This window comes from Microcaecilia unicolor, chromosome 13, assembly GCF_901765095.1.
Source record: "Microcaecilia unicolor chromosome 13, aMicUni1.1, whole genome shotgun sequence".
Taxonomy (NCBI): domain Eukaryota; kingdom Metazoa; phylum Chordata; class Amphibia; order Gymnophiona; family Siphonopidae; genus Microcaecilia; species Microcaecilia unicolor.
This window is the reverse complement of record NC_044043.1, coordinates 88,940,227-88,964,667: the sequence shown is the minus strand read 5'-3', so window position 1 is coordinate 88,964,667 and position 24,441 is coordinate 88,940,227. Positions and strand designations below refer to the sequence as shown.

At 45.9% G+C, this 24,441-nt stretch overlaps 1 protein-coding gene across 3 annotated transcripts in view; it reads right to left on the bottom strand.

The window, feature by feature from the left end:
* Window positions 1–24,441, bottom strand: part of VPS13D (vacuolar protein sorting 13 homolog D) — a 386,590-nt gene that overhangs the window by 103,547 nt on the left and 258,602 nt on the right. For all 3 annotated transcript variants that reach the window (XM_030185614.1, XM_030185615.1, XM_030185616.1), the window contains one exon: window positions 3,923–4,055. In XM_030185614.1, coding sequence (XP_030041474.1) covers window positions 3,923–4,055 — 133 coding nt within the window. The remainder of the gene's footprint in view (window positions 1–3,922; window positions 4,056–24,441) is intronic.

The window sequence follows — 24,441 nt, the reverse complement described above, 5'->3', positions numbered from 1 at the left end:
CACTGTGCCCCGCCCTCACGGAAACAGGAAGTTACATCAGATGAGGGCGGGACACAGTGAGGGAGGGCCTGAAGGGAGGCGATCTGCCGCTTTCACACGGAGGTGAGGCGCTGCTGATTTGAATGCAGGGGGCACAATGGCGGACGGAGGGGAACTGTCGACAGAGCTGGGGGTGGGCAGGTGGAGACTGGGGACTGTGGCGCCCGCGGCCTGAGAGCAGGAGAGGGAGGCAACAGTGGTAGCGATTGGGGGTGGGGTGGCGGCCTCGGGCCTGGCTCAGTCTCTCGGCGGCCCTGCTTTGGGCACGATCGATTACACCTGCCAAAAGCCGCTGTAAATGCTGGTGCCCAACTAATGGCAGTTAGGCGCACAAATGCAGGTGTTCTATAATATTGCACCTAAATTCTGGGAATGCTCCCGGCTTGCCCATGCTCTCTTTGGAGTTACGCGCTATGAAATCTAGGTGCGTATGTTATAGAATATGGCATACGGCAAATCCACGAATAACTCCTAATTATTGCCAATTAAGTGCTCATTAACTCTAATTGATTGTTAATGCCTAATTAAATTAGTTTATTTGGATTTTGCTCACACCTTTTCAGTATTAGCTCAAAGTGAGTTACATTCAAACAGTGGGTATTTCGCCATCTCTGGAAGGCTCCCAATCTAAGTTGGTACCTGAGGCAATGGAGGGGTTAAGTGACTTGCCCAAGATCACAAGGAGCAGCAGTGGGATTTGAACCGGCCACCTCTGGATATAAAGACTGGTGCTCTAACCACTAGGCTATTCCTTTATATGTGGGTCTGGGATCCGTGCCCAACTTTGGACAACCTATAAGGAATCTGGGGGTTGTCACAGTTAGTAGGCAAGCCAGGGATGATTGATTTGAACACTTAACTGCCTTAATAATGGTAGGGATGGCCATGTACCTGATGATGGCCAAAGCACTAAAGCTGCAGAGGCCGTAAGCACGACCAAACAGCATAGCTGGGCAGTCCAGCTTTCTGATGGGGGCTCGAGAGCAGTAGTGATGACAGCTGCCTTATTGTTCCCATGGAAACACACGTGGTACTGGCTCAGATACTGCTGTACTCAAGTTGTGATGTTTTGTTAGTAAAAGCTTTGGCTATGTTGATATCACATATACCTCCCATGTTGCTGTGAGTTGTTGTTTGATACCCATTCAGGCTGGGGGTAACAGCAGGAGAGGGGTGAGGAGCAGAGGGGCCATAAATGGCACTCCTGTGGAACCAACGCCCCCAAATTCCAACCAATTCCTTTCCTTGGAATCAAACAGAATATTTTAACCCAATTGAAATAATTATTAAATGTTTGCTTGACCAGGGTTTTCCTTGCAGAATGCCTGCTCAGAAAGGAATCATTCAAGACCATAAGGGACAAACAACAGGGCACAAAAATGTTTATTGAATCTTTTTTCACTGTTTCTTTGAATCTCATTGGAAAAGAGGATTTCCATGGAAACCACCATCAACAATCAATGGCCGACTACCAGCGAGCAACTCTACTCAACAAGAAGGGAAGACTCTTTTTCAGAAGGAATGGATCCTAAGGAGCTTAGCCGAGATTGGGTGGCAGAGCCGGTGGCGGGAGGCGGGGATAGTGCTGGGCAGACTTATACGGTCTGTGCCAGAGCCGGTGGTGGGAGGCGGGGCTGGTGGTTGGAAGGCGGGGATAGTGCTGGACAGACTTGTACGGTCTGTGCCAGAGCCGGTGGTTGGGAGGCGGGGCTGGTGGTTGGAAGGCGGGGATAGTGCTGGGCAGACTTATACGGTCTGTGCCCTGAAGAGGACAGGTACAAATCAAAGTAGGGTATACACAAAATTAGCACATATGAGTTATCTTGTTGGGCAGACTGGATGGACCGTACAGGTCTTTTTCTGCCATCATTTACTATGTTACTATGACTCATCTCGGTGCTCAAACTCATGTTTCTCAACTGCATGTGAGGTTTATATATCACGTGCCAGACAACAGATTTTGGGTGGGCATAGGCAAGAAGTGGGTGGGCACCAAGTGTTCTCCCCCCCCCCCCCCCCCCAAAAAAAAAAATATCTCAGCTGGCAGAAAAATGCTTCTTTCCAACTTGGCAGTCTGTAGCAGGCATGCGCTGAAAACTGAGCATGCGCAGGTGTCGGTATTGTGGAGAGTAGCGTTTTTGATAGCATCACGGGGAAGTCTTCAGCTGGTGGAACTTGGGATCCCCACCAGCTACCACTAAACGTGGGCTACTGTTGGGTGGGCCTGTGCCCTAAGTGGGTGGGCCCTGGCCCACCTGTGGCTAAGCCACTGCCAATTATATTGATCAAACTCATGCTTCTCAACAGCACGTGAGGTTTATATATCATGTGCCAATTATATTTTGTACTTTAAAATTAAGCAAACAATTGTATGCTCAAAGATTGTAGTGCTAATTCTCTGCATTCTTCTGTGATTTTATACCGCACACAGAACTAAGCAATATGTTATGCCAGAAACGAAAACAGTAAGGACTTCTAGAAGGGGTAAATGTTCTAATAATAATAATGTACCATTATTTTATATTAATCATATTACAGGCAATTTCTAAAAATTTACCATGTTATTCAGGCAACCTGCAGGAAAAATTTATTTACAAAAAGAGCTGCACGATAAAGTTAATCTCTTAGGGTTTCTTTTACAAAGCCCTTACTTTCTTTTCAAATTTGAATCCCACCCACAAAATAGAAAACATAATGAAAGCGAGGGCAGGACCTGGTCGATGGAAGCCTGCAGGGCTGGTGCAGGCAACAATAATTGAATCACTGCAGGCGCCGGGGACACCTGTAAGTTACACTAGGGAGGGATGGGGCTCAACAATGAGCAGGCAAATGCCAGGACGCTGCCGCGGAGGAGGAGAGATGTTGATGTGGAGTTGGGGAAAAATCTCTCTATTTTTTTTAAGGTTTAAACTTTTTTATTGACGATATGCACACTACAAGTCAACTCGGAGTATTCATACAACATGGATCAGTATACAAATCAACATTCCAGCAACATATTCGGCACCGTCAAACACTTTTCCATTTTTCTCCCCCCCCTCCCCTCTTTACAACTTTTATTTCCAGCGATTATTAACATTATATTTCAACTGTTTCATTGACATCACAAGCTTTAAAATAACTCGTTAGATGAAATAGTACATATCATAAACACCAATAGTATCTGAACATCAAAGCTCTGGAGCAATGCCAAACTCCATCTCTATTTTTTTTTAAATCTCTGGGGTGAGGGGCTGTGGAGTGCCAAGCTGTGGAACGGCCCATCCAAAATACTGGGTCTGGTTATGCCACTGGTATGGTGACAGAGTTGATAAGAGTGGGTACGCATTGGTTTTTTATGTTGAGAATGTGAGAGTGAGCAAATATAACATGAGGAGGCACAGTTAATTCTATCACTTAGAAGATATTTTGGAAGTGTTTTGTAACAAAATAAAGCTGAATAAGGAAGCATTAAACACAGTTACTTTATGATGAGTTATTAATTAATGTAACTAGACTGAAATTAATCTACTCAATAGGAAGTAACATTGAATTCAATAGGGATATCCTGAAAACCCCAACTGGCTGGGTGTGCCCGAGGACTTGGTTGAACACCTCTGATCCAACTGAATAATCACCACATCTCTATCGCTTTCTCTATGCGTTAAGACTTCATCAAGCAATTTAATTGGAAGAGATTCAGTACTATGTCCAGTCCAAAAAAATAGACTGTCTAGAATGAAAAGCATTAGTCTCCTAACCAGAATTTACATCACACCCCTAACAGTTTAAATGAGAACTCAAACTAAATTGTCCGATCTGCTTAGAAACACGACGACACACACTAAAAAAAGAACAAAAGTGATTAAATACTGCTAGTGCGTTCAATGGAACCATCCATTACCATGAGCAAGTCCATGAATTCCAGCTACGAGGTGTTCTCCGCTGGTTGCTGCCTGGTAGCGAATGTACTCTCGCTCACTCTGGTGTCTGTTGTCCATGGTCTTTCCCAGCCCATCTGAGAGTGTCCCTGCAAACTGTATGAGAAAAAAAAACCACGCTGTGACACGAATGCATTTTCTTTGCAGCTTTCTCACCTTCCTTTGGATGGCCACGTCAATCAAAATTACTACTACTACTACTTAACATTTCTAAAGCGCTACTAGGGTTACGCAGCGCTGTACAGTTTAGCAAAGAAGGACAGTCCCTGCTCAAAGGAGCTTACAATCTAACGGATCAGCATTAACTAGGGATCGATTCCCACTTCAGGCACAGGCAGCTCCTTGTGACTCTGGGCAAGTCACTTAACCCTCCATTGCCCCATGTAAGCCGCATTGAGCCTGCCATGAGTGGGAAAGTGCAGGGTACAAATGTAACAAAAATAAAATAGATACTATTGGAGATTCTACATGGAATGTTGCTACTATTGGAGATTCTACATGGAATGTTGCTATTCCACTAGCAACATTCCATGTAGAAGCCTGCGCAGCCACATTGGTGATCTGCAAGGGCCGACTTCTACATGGAATGTTTCTAGCGGAATAGCAACATCTCAAATAGTAGCAACAGTGGAGGAGTGGCCTAGTGGTTAGGGTGGTGGACTTTGGTCCTGGGGAACTGAGTTTGATTCCCACTTCAGGCACAGGCAGCTCCTTGTGACTCTGGGCAAGTCACTTAACCCTCCATTGCCCCATGTAAGCCGCATTGACCCTGCTGACCCTGCCATGAGTGGGAAAGCGCAGGGTACAAATGTAACAAAAATAAAATAGATACTATTGGAGATTCTACATGGAATGTTGCTATTCCACTAGCAACATTCCATGTAGAAGGCTGCGCAGGCTTCTGTTTCTGTGAGTCTGATGTCCTGCACGTCAGACTCACAGAAGCAGAAGCCTGCGCAGCCACATTGGTGATCTGCAAGGGCCGACTTCTACATGGAATGTTGCTAGTGGAATAGCAACATTCCATGTAGAATCTCAAATAGTAGCAACAATGGAGGAGTGGCCTAGTGGTTAGGGTGGTGGACTTTGGTCCTGGGGAACTGAGGAACTGAGTTTGATTCCCACTTCAGGCACAGCTCCTTGTGACTCTGGGCAAGTCACTTAACCCTCCATTGCCCCAGGTACAAATAAGTACCTGTATACAATATGTAAGCCGCATTGAGCCTGCCATGAGTGGGAAAGCGCGGGGTTCTTCTGGAACTTTGTATGCATGTATCTTCCATTTAGCCAGTAGGTGATACTATTAAGCAATGGCTGGAGCCATCCGCCTCGTCCCAGGGGCATGAACAAAGTCTCAGGCATACCTCCAGCCTTGGTTCACCCACAGCGGGAATGAACTTCACAACCTTGTCTGGTTTGATTGCCTGCTACTTGGCTCACTTCTGATAATGTGATGTCATAGGAGAAAGGGGAAATGGGACTTGATATACGTGCAGGACGTCAGACTCACAGAAACAGAAGCCTGCGCGGCCGCGTTGCTGATCTGCAAGGGCAGCCTTCTACATGGAATGTTGGTAGTGGAATAGCAACATTAACAATCTCAATAGTAGCAACATTCCATCTAGAATCTCCAGGGGCAATGGAGGGTTAAGTGACTTGCCCAGAGTCACAAGGAGCTGCAGTGGGAATTGAACTCAGTTCCACAGGATCAAAGTCCACTGCACTAACCACTAGGCTACTCCTCAACTCCTTCCACCAATAAGAGCCAACCTCATCAGTGATGTCACAATGGCTTGATTGCCTGTTACTTGGCTCACTTCTGATATTGTGATGTCATAAGGGAACTGGGACTTGATATACTGCCTTTCTGAAGTTTTTTGCAACTACATTCAAAGCGGTTTACATATATTCAGGTACTTATTTTGTACCAGGGGCAATGGAGGGTTAAGTGACTTGCCCAGAGTCACAAGGAGCTGCAGTGGGAATTGAACTCAGTTCCACAGGATCAAAGTCCACTGCACTAACCACTAGGCTACTCCTCAACTCCTTCCACCAATAAGAGCCAACCTCATCAGTGATGTCACAATGGCTTGATTGCCTGTTACTTGGCTCACTTCTGATATTGTGATGTCATAAGGGAACTGGGACTTGATATACTGCCTTTCTGAAGTTTTTTGCAACTACATTCAAAGCGGTTTACATATATTCAGGTACTTATTTTGTACCAGGGGCAATGGAGGGTCAAGTGACTTGCCCAGAGTCACAAGGAGCTGCAGTGGGAATCAAACCCAGTTCCCCAGGATCAAAGTCCGCTGCACTAACCACTAGTCTACTCCTCAACTCCTTCCACCAATAAGAGTCAACCTCATCAGTGATGTCACAATGGCTTGATTGCCTGTTACTTGGCTCACTTCTGATATTGTGATGTCATAAGGGAACTGGGACTTGATATACTGCCTTTCTGAAGTTTTTTGCAACTACATTCAAAGCGGTTTACATATATTCAGGTACTTATTTTGTACCAGGGGCAATGGAGGGTCAAGTGACTTGCCCAGAGTCACAAGGAGCTGCAGTGGGAATCAAACCCAGTTCCCCAGGATCAAAGTCCGCTGCACTAACCACTAGGCTACTCCTCAACTCCTTCCACCAATAAGAGCCAACCTCATCAGTGATGTCACAATGGCTTGATTGCCTGTTACTTGGCTCACTTCTGATATTGTGATGTCATAAGGGAACTGGGACTTGATATACTGCCTTTCTGAAGTTTTTTGCAACTACATTCAAAGCGGTTTACATATATTCAGGTACTTATTTTGTACCAGGGGCAATGGAGGGTTAAGTGACTTGCCCAGAGTCACAAGGAGCTGCAGTGGGAATCAAACCCAGTTCCCCAGGATCAAAGTCCGCTGCACTAACCACTAGGCTACTCCTCCACAATGGTTATGGTCTTATCAGGCAAAACCTATTAGAGACTATAAAAATCTGTTGGAGTTTCACAGGTTTTCTGTCTTCGGGGGCATCACAACCAAATCGCTGCCGAAATGTGGGGTAAGCAATCACAAGAGCTGACCTCGACTTACTGTTTGAACCAAGTTATTTAACTGATGGATGGATACTAAATGATGGATTTACCAGCTGTTTTCAGCGGTTTGACAGATGTTTTCCTCTCAATGGTCATAAATCTAAAGCAGAAAAACTCGGTTCCCAAAGACATATTTGGGGCACAGTAAATGCAAAGTTTAAAATAATGACACTGTCTAACATAAGATTGAAAAGTTTGGAACTACTTACTGAGCCACAGGACCACAGGGTCAAAAAAAAAACAAAAGCAGGCACCCCAACATACCGAGATATTAAATGTTGTGCAAGAATATGTAAGGAACCACTTTCTTTCTGCAGGCTTTAATGAAAGAAGTACACTAAATTCCAATGACCCTAGTTTAACCTTTCAGAAAACTGACAGGAATGTTACTTAAATGCAAAGCTATCATTCTATACAGAGAGAGAGACCTGCAGAGCTGGAAGGCAAATACTCCAGTCATAAGAGACTTAAGACATATGTTTGCCATAAAATACAAAGTATAAAGCACAATGAAAAAAACTCCTTCTGGATGAAAAAGCAAGACTGGAGGACTCTTTACTAAGAGGTTTTTTTTATAAATGGTTTGCAATACAAATGTTTCATGTGGGTGACATTCCAGAAGAACGCAAATGTTAGCGAACGATCTAGAGAGGCTGTGCCACGTTCACACAAAACATTGCAAAATCAATATTTAAGGCTCCCTGTAGTCAGTATCTATAGAGCAGACAATGCAGGTTTTACCGCACAGCAGTGTGAGCCGGCACAAAAATCTCTTATGTTAAAAGCAGCACCATGTGGTAAAAATCCTGTATTAGTTACTCAACGTAGGAGGGGCAGGAGATGGGCATGACACGTGTGGATGAAAAGAATGGGCCAGTTGTGACCAGGGGCGGACTGACAGTGGTCGGGGCCCCCAGGCAGTAAGGGCCATTGGGCCCCCCCCAGGCACTGCTCAGTGGCCCCACCACCACCGCAGTTGCCGCTCCCCTCCCACACACTTCAGACCCCTGCAAGTGGCTCCTACCTTGAAGGGCCAAGGTGGTCTAGTGGCCTCTGCAGGGACAGGAGAGAATCACACTCTTTCCTGTCCGCTGCCGCTATTCTGCCTGTGCCTGGCGCTGTGGCCACCATGTTTTCAAAATGGCTGCTGAGGGTCTCGGCACTCATTTTTAAAACTTGGCGGTGCCTGCTCAGGCAGAGTAGCAGCAATGGGCAGGAAAGAGTGGGATTCTTTCCAGACCCCGTACAGGCCACTAGACCACCAGGGCCTTTCAAAGTAGGATTGCTGTGGAGGGCTGTAATGTGCAGTGGTGGGTGACCGGTCAGAGCCTCTGGGCCCTTGGGCACTGCCCGGTTGCCCAAATGGTCAGTCGGCCCCTGGCTGTGACAGATAGTCATGACTGCCAAGAGGAGGTGCTACGTGCAGCTGAGCTACTGGAAGTCCAGTAGCACAGCACGATGTAAACACAAGTTCAGCAGTGCTTCCTACGACCCTACCATCTAAAATGGCAACATCCCTTGATCCCCCTCCCCCCTTCCACTAAATGGAAACACCCTCTGATCTCTCCACATACTTTGGGCCCTCCAACAGCATCCCATAAAAGGCCTATCCCCCCATGACACACCAAGCCTACCCCCTCAAATAAATCCCACCGCCAACATCATAACTCCTGCTCCCTAAAGCCCTCCCCCTCAGATCTTACATGGGAGCTTCGTTGTTAGTTTAGGACTCACAGTCAGGAGTGCCAACTCTCTATTTCCATACAAAATGGCGCTGCTGGTAATACTGCGCCAGGGGCGGGGGGTCATCATCCTTCTGTACAAGGGAGATATAGTACTCCTACGCTATAAGGCGCTGAATGTAATGTAGTGGCTGTGCAGTACCTTTCTGCTTTGTGTGGAAAACACAGGGCAGATGCTGGGCAAACCCCCTGCATTTACCGCAAAGGCTTTGCACTTACTACACATGAATTAATTAAGGCACACTCACATATGCTTGCCATTGACCTGGTATGAGTGAGTGGACCTAACACTGTGCTCATTTTTGGGCATAAGCCAGTATTCTATAAGGGTATCTATGCGCATAGATGCTGTAACAGCAATCCCCATTGCGGGGCCCAGTTCCATAATAGCCCCCTGACTGTATACTTCAGTTGGATGGATTTATTTTGTTTTTACTGCATTTGTATGGACATACATTGATTTACATATTGACTATTTAACATAACTAAGGGCCTTTTTTTTTTTTTTACCAAGCTGCGGTAAAAGGGGACCTGTGGTGGTGTCAGTGTGTGGATTTGCTGCATGCCGAGGCCCCCTTTAACCGCAGTGGGTAAAGGGCTTTTTATTTTTAAACAGGGAAACGGTGGAGTCGAGGACTGTTCCAGAATTTAAAAAGGCATGGGATAAGCATGTGGGATTGCTTAGGAACAGGAAGAATTAGGGGTTACAGAGGATGGGCAGACTGGATGGGTCATATGGCCTTTATCTGCTGTCATGTTTCTAGTCAGGCAAACACACTTACGCCTGCTCTATGGCTGGGCTAAGTGCTCGCACCTTAACTTACAGGCACATATTTATACTGTCACTCCGCAAAGAAACGTAGGCATCCGTGTTCCTTTATGGTGCCTAGTTATAGAATTGCCTCCTAGTTGAGCAAGTGGAGGAGTTGCCTAATGGTTAGTGTAGTGGGCTTTGATCCTGGTATCCTGGGTAAGTCACTTAGCCCTTCATTGCCCCAGGTACAAATAAACACCTTAAGACTGTGAGCCCACTATGGACAGAAACAGTAACTGCACACACTATGTACAGCTAGTACTGCTAAAGAAATGATAAGTAGTAGTGAGTTACCACCATACGAGCCAACTTTTCAAAATGATTAGGGGTGCTGAATTTTTTTTTTTTTTACAGGTGGTGCATTCCCCCCTCATCCCTACGCCCTGTCCCCCATCCCCCCTCCCTCTCCCCTGTCCTCTCCCCCTCCCCTGTCCCCCCTCCCTCGTCCCCCCTCCACCTCCCTCCGAGTTCCAGGCCCCCCTCCCTCCCTTCAAGTTCCAGGCCCCCTCCCTCCTTTCCCTCCCCCCTCCCTCTGAGTTCCAGGGTCCCCCCTCCAAGTTCCAGGGTTCCCCCCTTCCTCCCTCCGAGTTCCATGGCCCCCCCTCCCTCTCAGTTCCAGGCTCGTTGTCCCTCCCTCCCAGTTCCAGGGTCCTCTCTCCCTCCGATTTCCAGGGTCCCCCCTCCCTCCCTGAGTTCCAGGGTCCTCCCTCCCTCCCTCCGAGTTCCAGGGTCATCCCCCCTCTGAGTTCCAGGGTCGTTGTCCCTCTCTCCGAGTTCCAGGGTTGTCATCCCTCCCTTCGAGTTCCAGGCCCCCTCCCTCCGAAGTCATCTTGACTTACCTCGTCGGGGTTACGGCGGCAGCAGCAGTATAAAGCATGCAGGCTCGGCGCTTAGTTCAGTTTTCCCTTCTCTCTCTCTCAGCTCTGGTCCCGCCCTTGCGGAAACAGGAAATGAGGGCGGGACCAGAGCTGAGAGAGAGAAGGGAAAACTGAACTAAGCGCCGAGCCTGCATGCTTTTTACTGCTGCTGCCGCCGTAACCCCGACGAAGTAAGTCAAGATGACTTTTAAAATTCGGAGGGAGGGGGCCTGAAACTCGGAGGGAGGGAGGGAACGAACTTCCGGTGGGTGAAATATTGGGGGTGCTCGAGCACCCACAGCACCCACGGAGTCGGCGCCTATGGTTACCACATCAACTCCTTTCTGACACTAAGTCATAATTCATTGCAAGCTGCAAAGGCACAGTAAATTGAAGTTGACCTATCATACAATCATCTAGTAAAAGTAATAATTGCTTTAAAGAGATTAGAGGGGTTGCTATAAGGTTTAAGGATATCCTGAAAACCCCGACTGGATCTGCCCCGAAGACTGGGTTGAAAACCTCTGGTGTACACGGGTGAGTTACTAATACCAGTGAGAGCAGAAGAGCTCCTCCTGCCTGGAGAAGACATGTCTGCACAAACTCCCACTTCTGCCCTCTGTTCTAGGACATCTGTCAGTGAATTACAACTCCTGCTTAAAGCCCAGATAAGACCAGCATTTTCTTAGTAAGCCCTGCCAGACGGAACAATCCATGTATGTGCAGGTTACAAGTTCACTTTGCTCAGGGCAAATTCAACGCTGATCTGAAGAAATAAAGTTGATAGAACCACCAACTATCTTTATGTTTCAATATTATGATTGTTGCTAAGACAGTCATTTAAGGAGACTTTTCATGTCACTGCTTAGACAGATGTAACTTGTTCATCAAAAGGAAAAAAAAATCTACTAATAAAATAAGCCATGCAGCTTTTCTCTTTTGAGACATGTCAACAGGATTCCGACTTCAAACGACGTTGCCTAAAATGCAACACAAAAAAACTCTGTTTAATTCTGGCTGTTTGATACACTACCAGTTTGGAGACTGAAAAGTAACATTGTTTTATGGCAAATATTAACTGGACATTGAAAGTTATAGTCAGTAAATACACTTCACTTAACTATTTCACACCGTGAGAAGCTCAATGATAGTGTGACAGCAAATACGAGTCTTGAGTTAGGTTTACTCATTATACAGCTTGGATAGCCCGCTGGAAATGACATTTACGCAGGCTCGAAGAATTTAACACACTGAGGACACTCACATGCACATAAATAATTACAGACACAAATAAAACAGCAATTCACATCCATCTCCTTCTATGTTTTTTTTTACAGGAAATCTGTTTATTGTTTAAAATCCAACAGAAAACAGACAACCCAAACCATGTATTATAGTGATGCATATCGATGAATTAGCACAGCTTCTTCCTTCCCCACATAAACGGCCACTACCACCAGTTCAACAGGATATGATGAAGAACCAGGTATCTGATACTTGAAGGCAGTGGCGTAACCAGGGGTGGGCCCAGGCCTACCCAGTAGCAGCACACCTATGATGTTGCTGGCAGAGATCCCCAAGCCCCACCAGCTGAAAACTCCTAACAACTGTCCCCTCCTGCATACCTTGTAAACAGCAGATCTTTGCCTGCAGCGAGCAGCGAATGATACATACTGCTCGTACCTAGGGTTACCATATGTCCGGATTTACACGGACATGTCCTCTTTTTGAGGACATGTCCGGGCAGCCGGGCAGGTTTTGCAAATCTGCCCGTTTGTCCGGATTTCTGGACAAATGGGCAGACTGGTGGGTGGGCCATCCTATAGGACGGCCCGCCTGCTTGTCCAGAAATCCGGACAAACGGGCAGATTGCTAGCCTCCCCTCCCCTTACTTACTACTGCCCTGGTGGTCTAGTGACCTCTTCCGCCTTCGGGGCAGGAAAGAGCCCCCTCTTTCCTGCCCGGAACGCTGCCCTGCATGCATCCTTCCTGTTCCTGATCTCGGGCAGTAGTAAGGTAAGGGGAGGGAGGTGACGGGGTGTGTGACAGGGGGGAGGGGAAAATGTGACAGGGGCGGAGCGAGGGCCCTCCTTTTTGGGGGACAAAATATGGTAACCCTACTCGTACCGGCCCCACAGCCATGTATTCCCGCCTATGCGTAAACAGGAAGCTGCATCAGAGGGAAGGCTGTGGGGCCAACATGAGCAGTGTGCATTAGTTGCTGCTCGCTACCAGTGAAAATCTGCTATTTAAAAGGTATGGGGGAGGGGGATGTTTGAGAGACCATATGGCATGCAGGCGAGAGAGGGAGACACCAAATCACTTGTGGGACAAGGCGGAGTTCTGCCCACCCATCTTGGATCCAGGCCCACCCAAAATTGGGTGTCTGGCTACGCCCCTGCTTGAAGGAAATAATTTGTTCAGAAATAGGTGTATATCATGGAAAAAATGTGCAGGATCAGCTCTTTACTTCAGTTGATGACAGTATAATCTGTGGCCACCTTCCAAAAAAACAGTCCTCTGTAACTTTCTGGTCTTTACATGCCTATACTGCCTCTCTGCAGTCAGAAACCAGTAAAGTTCTTATGTATTTGCTGTGTGTTGAGGACACACAGTGCTGGTTTGAAGGGTGCGGGATTATAAAAAGAAAATTGAATTCATGAATCTGAACACTACCTGCTAGTATAAGAAAGCTGGAAAGGGAAAAAAGAGGGAAAAAACTGCAGGTCAATATTCAGCAGGACTTATCCAAGCAGAATGGCTGACCGGGTCACATCTGGATGCTAGGCGGAACTTAACCGAAAATCCAGTCAAATCACCTCAGCTCTATCTGGGCAGAGCTGGAGCAGTCTGGGGGTTGGAAGGGTAGAGGGTGGGGGCGGTTATTATAGTTGCTTGTTATTATTCTTCTCTATTTACGATTTATAAACAGTTGCATAGCATATTGTTTCTTTTTATACTTTAATAAAAAGATTTAAATATAAAATCATAAGTGTTCGAGGCTTCTGTAGATGAGGACAGAACCCACGGAGATGTGGGTGGGGACTAACTTTGTCCCCGTGTCATTCTCTATCTGGGAAGAGACAGGAGTTACCTGGTTAGTAGCAATATTCAATCTACTAACTAGATAATTGCGCAGGTTAAGTCAGGACAGCACACACACAAAAAAAAAATAATAAAAGAGGAAGAAGTCCTAACTTTATACAGATACTAAACTGGGTACCAGTCTGAATATTGCTGCTACCTGGTGGCCACGACCATATTATACCCAAATATTCAGCACCAATATCCGGGCATGGCCCTGATTGCAGAGAGGCAGGATAAGAATGAAAAGCCACAAATTTGTAGAGGTATAAAAAGCCAAAGGCAGCTGGCATTAAAAAAAAAAACACCTTTAAAATTATCCACAGGCTTACTATTGACTTGCTTATCTTTATATACTGTAAGCTTAAATTAACACTTTTAAAAACCCAAGTCTTGGGCCCAGGTACTGTAAAGATCTTAGATAACATGGATAGTGACAGTAAAGAATGATACAACCATATATTTCATGGCTCTGAAATGTGTTGGCAATATCAGACACACAGTAAATCTGGTAGACCATGCATGGAGGCATATTTTCAAAGCACTTAGCCTTCCAAAGTTCCATAGGTTTCTATGGAACTTTGGAAGGCTAAGTGCTTTGAAAATGAGCCCCGTATTATACATGTGAATGCATCTGAAAGAGGAGGAGAAAGGAGACAAAATCCTTACGGATCAGTAGACACCAAACGAATGAGTGGGGCGAATACAAGGAGGAATTCAATATTCAAGGACCTTTATTATAACAACACATTGAAGGACCCGACACGGCTGGGTTTCGGCGTGTGAGCCTGCCTCAGGGGTCAGCAACCCGTATTTGAATCAGTCGCTGCTGCTCTACGATATGAAAATTACTCCAGAAAGCCGGTGACGTAATTTGTTTGGTGGTTACGGCATCTAACAAGGCCATAGCAAGAGTTATAACTTTACTGCTTATAGAAATGTATAAACTTATAACAGCTGGTTCCATAACAAGGGGAAAATATCCCTGCTTTCATCATCTGTTAAGTGCAGTTTATTATTTTTCAAGGTAGTAAAAATTACTAAGAGGGTATCTCGCTCTGTATTACCTAGGTACAAATGTCAGAACCCTCAATATGAGCACTTTACCATGAAACCGCTAACGTCTGTAACATAGAGGCTGGACTGAGTTTCCTGTGCTAGCAGCTTCCCAAGCAAAACTGCCTGAGGTTGAGCACCTTTTTCTAATTAGAACTGCATGTCAGAGCTGTGGGCAGTTAGGAAATTCTCTAACAATTTTGTGGTGAAAGAAAAGAAAATTGTCCGAGTTCATTTAAAGTTTTTAGCTTGAGATAATCCATTTGCAATTCCTGGATTTGGAAACATTACAAGCAGACTTCTGAGTACCCAGTAGCCAGTACAGCGTGATGTGATTAATTGACTTGTTGTTTTGCATTCACAAGGGCTCATTTTATGTTACATACAAAGAGGGAGGAATGCTCCGGCTAATCTTGATTTTTTAATCTTTAATGATGGCAAAGAAATGCATCTAGCCAAATACCCCCCGCCCCCCGATATTCAAAGCAATTTAAGATAGCAGGAGGCTCCTGCCTGCTTAAATCGCCTTTTGCCACCTAACCCCCCGATATTCAGGGGCACTAAACCGGACAGAGTCACTGAATATCGTCTCTGACCAGCCCCAGAGATAATGAGGTCAGGCATGCTACTGGGGGGGCAGTGTTAGGGAGGAGCTCAGGGTTATATGGGTGCCAGCACCCCTATTGCTAAGTGAAAGGTCACTGGCAACCATTTGCAATGGCCCGCCCCAAGGGGCAGGAGCGAAGGGGGCTTCGGGTGGGGGGGGGGCTACCTAGACCTTGGGGGAGCAGGGGGGCTTCTTTGGGAGGCCGGGAAGGGGATCGAGGGGGGCAGTGGCTTTGAGGTGCAAAAAGAGTTATGCAGGTCCCAGACAATATTCAGCCGGGGACACAACCGTTTTACATAGGCCTCAGCTGAATATCGGCTGCGACACACATAGGCTCCAGCGGCCATCCCCATGTCATTTATACCCCAAAATTCAGTGCCGGCGCCCAGACATGGCCCAGCACTGAATATTGGGGGCTAATCTAGCCGGCGACAGTTAAGTGTTTAAAAAGAAGCTGACTGCCATCGGCTGAGTATTGGGAGGAATAATATTTTAAAAGAAAACAAATTCTCTTTTAGAAACACAATATCTAAAAAGTTCAAAATTATATTGGAAATAGCTTCTGACCTACTGGAACGACCTTCAAGGGTGGCTTCCCATAAGAAGCTTGATGGGAGCTGCTTTCCTAATGGATCATTAGCAGTTTTCAAAGAGGGTTACATACAGCATACTGGATTCTCAGAACTGAGCCCTTTTACTGCTGCTTGGCTTTTGGGCAAATATCCAAGTGTAGGATCTCAGATGTGAGATGAGAAAAGTCCTTTCCCTGCTTTTAGTCGACATTGATCAGTAAAAAATATAGGGACAATGAATGCTCTGCGACCCAACCCCAGTGGGGATAAGATACAACGACCACAATGTAAAAGTAACAAAAAGATATTCTAAGCACAAATTTTTGAGACCATATAGGCCCCTTCTTCAGACGAGGGCGGGCCCAGGTCAGGAAAGGAGAGACGTCCTGAAGACTCAGTGGCGATCAGATGCTCTTCTTGCCCGTGCAGCGCCTTCACACAGAGGTGAGAGGCGCTGCGCGGGCCCGGTAAGGCGGAGGGGGGGCCCGGTGGAGCGGGGGAAGCGGCGGCGATGACCTCAGGGGGGGCGGAGGGGGCGGGGCACGGGGGCGGAGGATGGCGGGAGGCGGAGCTGGGGAGAAATAGAGAAAGGAAGAGAGGAAGGGAGGGGGGCCGGGGCTGGTAAATTTTGGATTTTTATGCTGCAGGGGGAAGCGGGGAGCAGCGGTGACCTCGGGGGGGGGGGGGGCGGAGGATGGCGGGGGCCGCCATTTTAAAGGAGGAGAAAGGGAGGGAGGGGGGCCAGGGCTGCCCAAAGTTTTGTGATTTTAATGCGGGGGGGAGCGGGGAGCAGCGGCAACCTCAGGCGGGGGGGTGGGGGAGGGGGGGAAGGACGCTCATAAAGGACGCTCCTGACGAGTGTTTTTGCCCCCTCCCTCCTGATTTTTTTTTTTACATTACAGTTTGGAAGCCGGGCAGCTCTAACGAGAGGTACAACCTCTCGTTAGCTTTCCGGTGGTTTTCCAGCGTTAGGGCAAGCGGTAAACTTTGATGCATCTCATTTCAATAGGGTTTCTACACAATTCGCTCATCTGCATTCCGTTTTCGTTTGCTGCTACGGTCGGAAAAAGGCCTTTAATGCATGTCAGATTTAAAACTTGTTCGTTAAAGGGTTGTAAAAGGGTCGTTAAAGTTTAGTGCATCTGGGCCTCAGTCCACACCACCTCAGATTTCGATAATTAAACTCCACACTCATGACTGCCCCAACATTACCCCTCACAGAGTACTCTTGTAAAAATGTATGATGGGACATTATGCACATACAATTATTTATATACGTACATACAAAATGAGAGCAGTTTACAAAAGTCATTTACACGGGTAAATCTGAAAAATCCAAATGACTCTTTGAAAACTGCTACTTTTCCAGTGAGTAAAAGTACATGCCGATAGTTTTTTTTTTTAGTTTCTCTATCAGGATCTATTTTGTTCAAGCTCTGACTGCAATGCACTTGGGCTGCCCTCCAGGAGCTGCTACCCCAGGCAACTGCCTAGTGTTGCCTAATGGTTAATTGTACCTCTCAGAAATGTTGTGCTGGCACAAAAGGAAGACAATATTTCACACACAGCTAAACTTTTGTTGAAGAACCCTGCTTGTAACAGGGGAAAAGCTACTACGCACTCTGCTGGTGTTTCTCTGATCAAAAGGACTCTTGAGGAAGACTGTTTGGCCCATTTCTATTTTGGGCTGTCTCTGTTGCTTGCTTATTTAGGTTCTACTGTGGAAGCTAAATACTTCACCTCAACACAAAGCTGGTGGCGCCTTGATTCTGTTTGTGGAATGCAGCTAAGTAGCACATGTGCGAGAAATGAAACCGCCCGGCATACAAGAAAAGCATCAGATAAGTTTGTTTTGGCAGGCCCGCATTGTACATGCAGTTGGCCAATTTATTCTTAACTCATCAGACTATTGTGTCATCAGCTTTTTTTTTTTTTCGGGGCAGAGAAAATGGTTGAACTTGCCTCGTAGCTCCCCTCCTTCAAGAAAAAGCACAAAATTTATGGCGGATTTAGAAAATCATACAACACAATAGAGTCAATAAGCTCCAAATGATATCTTGCCCTGTGGATCGAGGTTTGCACAATGTAACTAAACTGGCATTCATCACGCATTTCAAAGAAGCAATCGCATTTCTTTTATCAAAATACAGGATAAAGTTTGCTCTGGTTTCTGTTTTGAAAGGATCATCTACTATCATAAATGAAGACATTACTGTGCTGCTCATTATCAATCCTGTGCTACCTTCAAGCTGATAAGCAATGAATGCAACATATCAACCCTTGTAAGATACACTCATATGTACCACTGTAATTTATTTGGCTCAGGAGTTATTCCAGGCTCCATAGGGGAATAGTACCATTAACGTTCATTCACAGCTAACCCCATTTTCATTCTCTCTCTCTATCTCTGCTCCCATCTAACCCAACCACTGCAACATGACGGTCCCTCAGAAAGTGGCATGAAAGCACCCTGAATGTTGCTAAGTAGATGTTGCCTGACCTCTCTGCACAAAGAAATGCTCCCAACTGTACCCTGCTAAGACTTTGGGGTTTATGAGCTTTCTCTCAGCAGAACTATTGTAAGCTCTTTGAGCAGGGACTGTCCTTTTATGTTATATTGTACAGCGCTGCGTAACCCTAGTAGCGCTTTAGAAATGTTAAGTAGTAGTAGTAGTTGTTAATACTTTCAAGGTCATTTGAGGTTTCACAAATACTGTACCAGCATTTGATTTTTGTTTTCCAGACTGCACCAGGGGCGTATCTGAAATGCGGCGGTAGGGGGGGCCAGGGCCAGAGTGAGGGGGCACATTATAGCCCCCCCCCCGCCGCTCCCCCTCCCCCCAGGCGCTGCCATTGCCAACCCTCCCCCTCCGTTGCTCGCCTACCTTCGCTGGCGGGGGACCCCAACCCCCGCCAGCCGAGGTCCGCGTCCTCCTGCCGCTGCCGGCTGCCTTTAAAAGAATTCCGTCAGCTGGCGGGGGACCCCCAACCTCCGCCAGCCAAGCCGAGGTCCTTTCATTTTTCCACTGAAGCTGGCGCCGACGAAAGTTTCTTTTGAGTCTGACGTCGCTGCACGTTGTACGTGCAGGACGTCAGACAAGCTGTTTCTGAGTCTGACGTCCTGCACGTGCAGCGACGTCAGACTCAAAAGAAACTTTCGTCGGCGCCAGCTTCAGTGACGGAATTCTTTAAAGGCAGCCGGCAGCGGCAGGAGGACGCGGACCTCAGCTGGTGGGGGTTGGGGTCCCCCGCCAGCGAAGGTAGGCGAGCAACGGAGGGGGAGGGTTGGCAGCGGTAGGGGGGTCCAGGGCGAAATCTGCGGGGGCCCAGGCCCCTGAGGCCCCACGCAGATACGCCCCTGGACTGCACTAATACATTTTAATCTACACCTTCCATATAGATTATTTCTGATTTTTATTTTTGCACTTACATACGGACCATACCCAAAAATCCAATCATCATACAAACATCCAGCACTACACGGTATACAAAACATGCAAAATAAAGAAATTACTGCCTCTTATGAGGCTTTTGCATTTGTCAAATAGTGTTTTTTTTTTTTTACACAGATCTCACTGCTGCACTCCTAAAACCATTTTACTTTAATTTAATGAATACTCTTTGTGTTTTATACTGGATGGTGGGAGAGGGGTGACCTTTGATTTTAAGATAATTTCTGGGTTTAATATGATGCAAGATTGCTTGATTAAGGGTGTATAACTCTGCAATGCATAATATGGCTGTTCATGATGTGAGAGCTCTCTTAAGATGGCTGACGTGACCCCTGATACCTTTGTAAAACAGAGTCTGGTCAACTCTATGATACAGGGAAGCAGGCTATTGAGCTTATTTTCGAAAGAGATCGCCGGCCATCTTCCAAAACAAATCGGGAGATGGCCGGCGATCTCCTGATCCCAGCCAAATCGGTATAATCGAAAGCCGATTTTAGACAGCCCCAACTGCTTTTCGTTGCGGAGCCGGCCAACCTTCAAGGGAGGGTACAGAAGGCGGGACGGGGGTGTGGTTACAAGATAGCCAGCTTCACCCCACAATGGAAAAAAGATAGCTGGCTCAGACGAGCATTTCGCCGGCTGCACTTGGTCCATTTATTTTTAGTCACAAAAAAGTTCCCCAATTGACCAGATGACCACCGGAGGGAAACGGGGATGACCTCCCCTTACTCCCCCAGTGGTCACCAATCCTCTCATACCAAAAAAAAAAAAAAAAGGTTTTGCCAGCCTGTATGCCAGCCTGAAATGTCATACCCAGCTCCCTGACAGCAGTGTGCAGGTCCCTGGAGCAGTATTTAGTGGGTGCAGTGCACTTCAGACAGGTGGACCCAGGCCCATCCCCCCCCTACCTGTTCCACTTGTGGTGGTTAATGTTGAGCCCTCCAAAGAATAAACACCCTTGGGAATGCCATCTCTCAACTGCTCCTCAAAGTATATGTGACGTGGAATCCAGCATGTACCTATAGCTGCACTGAGGGGTCTTTTTACTAAGGTGCGCTGAAAAATGGCTTGCGGTAGTGTAGGTGCGGGTTTTGGGTGCGCGCCGATCCATTTTTCAGTGCACCTGTAAAACTGGCCTTTAAAAAAATTTTTTGCCGAACTGGACATGTGGCAAAATCAAAATTGCTGCTTGTCCATTTTGGGTCTGCGACCTTACTGCCAGCCACTGACCTAGCGGTAAAGTCTCACGGGGTAATCGGGTGGTAATGACCTATGCGCGTCAAATGCCACGGCACGTGTCCGATACACGCGTCCAAAAATACAAATTATTTTTCGGACGCGCGTATCAGACGCGTGCCAAACATGAAATTACCACAAGAGCCACACGGTAGTCGGGCAGTAACTCCATTCTGGAACGCGCTGGACGCGCGTAGACGCTTACGCGGCTTAGTAAAAGGGCCCCTGAGAAAGGGCAATTTTCAATCAATTTGTACACCTCAATCATTATTTATGCCTGCAATGGTTTTGAAAATCTCCGGGACTGCACACAGGTAGTTGCAATTTAATTTAAAACAAAAATAAACATGCTTAATTCCACTAATCCTAGAATCGGCATGCCATATACAAGACCAGCTACTTGTAGCTACTAGTTACTTATTTTGTATTTTACTAAGCCACGATATAGTATAAACATGTAAAATAACAACAACATATATTAACTGCATTTAACACACCTTATTTCCCCACCTTACTCCACCACTTGTATTAGAAAAATAAATAAATTAGCTGTGCCATATGCAAATGCATGCAGACCTACATTACAGTGTAAACCTTAATTGTGACTGTCTGTGTACTTATTGGACTGGTGGTCATTCCCTGAGGGACAATGGGGGGATCTTATGTATTCTGCGGAATTAAACAAGGCACTGTTTATATCACTTATGTGTTATACAATAGCAGAGACCTCACACCCTGAGTTCAAAGCTGTGCTATAATCACAAATGGCAGAAAAACAAAAGTCGTTAGGGCTGGCATTTAAAGTTAAACTACACAGAGTCTATCCAATTCAAGAAATCACAGTAGAAATAAAGGTCAACAAAGGGCCAAACTGGACTCTTGTCCTGGATGTATATCTTAATAAATCCTCTGTCTATAAGGTGCTACCAGCTTCTGTGTTTTTGCTATCTCAGACCAACACGGGTTTTCTCCTTTGAAGCAAGTCATGACTCATTTTTATTGGACTAACTTAAAACGTTTGTTACTAGCCTCCCCAGTGGAGGTGGGGGAAACAAAAACACCAACAGAATTCAAGAATGCCTGGGACAGGCGGTAGACAATCTCTAGTTATGAAGTGAGGGGAAAGTAGAGGAGGTCGTCTGGAGCTCTATAGCAGCAATGTACATTTTTATATCATTTGGTTTTGAAACAGCATATACTATTTCATTTTTTGCATGCAATTATCAGACAGCAAGTGATATTACTAAACAGTATGTGGTGCTTAGTAATGAAGAATTATTACAAAAATCCACAATTCCAGGAATAACATGTATAGAATGTTTGTACGTTTGGGAAGCTTGCCAGGTGCCCTTGGCCTGGATTGGCCGCTGTCGTGGACAGGATGCTGGGCTCGATGGACCCTTGGTCTTTTCCCAGTGTGGCATTACTTATGTACTTATGTCCTCTACTTGGCTCACTTTTATTACATAGAGCAGTGATTTAACCTATTGTGATGTCATAGTGGCTCATTCCACCAATAAGAGCCAACCTCATTAGTGATGTCACAATGGCTTGATTGTATAGAATGTTTGTAGGTTTGGGAAGCTCGCCAGGTGCCCTTGGCCTGGATTGGCCGCTGTTGTGGAAAGGATGCTGGGCTCGATGGACCCTTGGTCTTTTCCCAGTGTGGCATTACTTATGTACTTATGTCCTCTACTTGGCTCACTTTTATTACATAGAGCAGTGATTTAACCTATTGTGATGTCATAGTGGCTCATTCCACCAATAAGAGCCAACCTCATTAGTGATGTCACAATGGCTTGATTGTATAGAATGTTTGTACGTTTGGGAAGCTCGCCAGGTGCCCTTGGCCTGGATTGGCTGCTGTCGTGGAAAGGATGCTGGGCTCGATGGACCTTTGGTCTTTTCCCAGTGTGGCATTACTTATGTACCAGAAATGACAACACAACAAAATGGAATAAAAGAACAAACAAAATGAAAGAAGGTGTCCATATATTCCTAGTTTACAGCATTGCATTTGAAGTAATCTGAAACACCATATCCAGGTGGTCCTTTATGACTTTATTTACTGCCATCTTAAATGTTGCTATAAAAGCAACACCTCCTTCGTTGTCACAAATGTACTACATTAACTGCCTACAACTTATTTATTGACCTTTCTTTCTATGCATCCTAATGGACTGACCGGAACACAAAGAACAGTCCTTCAAACTATGCAGAAAATATCAGAAACAGCGAAGCGGACGATCACGCAATGAGTGGGAGATCAAGGTGTTGCTGTAAATCTTTCACTGGTTGGCAAAACAAGACTCGACTCATGTTTCGGCACCTAGGCCTTCATCAGGAGTCTTTACCATAAGAACATAAGAGTAACCATATTGGGTCAGAACAATGGTCCAAATAGACCAGTATCCTTTTTTCCAAACAGTGGCCAAGCCAGGTCACAAGTACCTGGCAGAAACCCAATTAGCAGCAACATTCCATGTTACCAATCCTAGGGCAGCAGTTGCTCCCCATGTTTGTCTCAATAGCAGACTATGGACTTTTCCTCCAGGAATTTGTCCAAACCTTTTTTAAACCCAGACATGCTAACCGCTGTTACTACATCTTCCTCAAACAGTTCCAGAGCTTAACTGTTAGTTGAGTAAAAAATCTCCTCCTATTAATTTTAAAATTATTTCCATGTAACTTCCTCGAGTGTCCCCTAGTCTTTGTACTTTTGGAATGAGTAAAAAAATCAATTTACTTCTACTTGTACTACACTACTCAGGATCCCCCTCATTCATCTCTTTACTGGCTGAACAGCCCTAACCTCTTTAGCCTTTCCAAGCAGTTTGGACAGTGATTTAGCACTGCTGAGGAAGGCCTAAGTGCCGAAACATGAGTCGTGTTAAGTCTTGTTTTGCCAACCAATACAAGATTTACAGCGACACCTATCTTCCATTCATTGTGTGTTCGTCTCCTTCACTGTTTCTGATAGTTCCTAAAAGAATAAGGCAGGAAATCACCATGATACCACACGTGCACATTAGAGGTAATACTTTTAATTCTGTATAGTTTCCCTGATCCCAAAGAAGACAACTGGTGCTTGTATCTAATATTACAGGTGGAACAGTATTTAAGGTCCTAAGGGGCCGATTCTGAGAACAGCGCAAGGAAACACCACAGGAACAGCACAGAAAAAAACTTCACAATGCTCAACACTAATAGAATGCAAATTATATGCATGCTGTTAGAATTAAGCATTGGGAAGTTAAGGGGGAGGAACATGCCTGGTGTAACTGCAGCTCTTACGTGCATGCCAAGGCAAAACAGGAAGTGCAAGCACATACTGCTGCTGTCCTTCTGCTCCCTTTGTGTATCGCTCCATGGTGCGACTGCACCTCGAATATTGTGTTCAATGCTGGTCGCCGAATCTCAAAAAAGATATAGCGGAATTAGAAAAGGTGCAGAGAAGGGCGACGAAAATGATAAAGGGGATGGGACGACTTCCCTATGAGGGAAGGCTAAAGCGGCTACGGCTCTTCAGCTTGGAGAAAAGGTGGCTGAGGGGAGATATGATAAAGATCTATAAAATAATGAATGGAGTTGAACGGGTAGATGTGAAGCATCTGTTCATGCTTTCCAAAAATACTAGGACTAGGGGGCATGCGATGAAGCTACAATGTAGTAAATTTAAAATGAATCGGAGAAAACTTTTCTTCACTCAACGTGTAGTTAAACTCGTTGCCAGAGAATGTGGTAAACGCGGTTAGTTTAGCGGAGTTTAAAAAACGTTTGGACGGCTTCCTAAAGGAAAAGTCCATAGACCATTATTAAATGGACTTGGGGAAAATCCACTATTTCTGGGATAAGCAGTATAAAATGTTTTATACTTTTTGGGGATCTTGCCAGGTATTTGTGACCTGGATTGGCCACTGTTGGAAACAGGATGCTGGGCTTGATGGACCTTTGGTCTGTCCTAGTATGGCAACACTTAT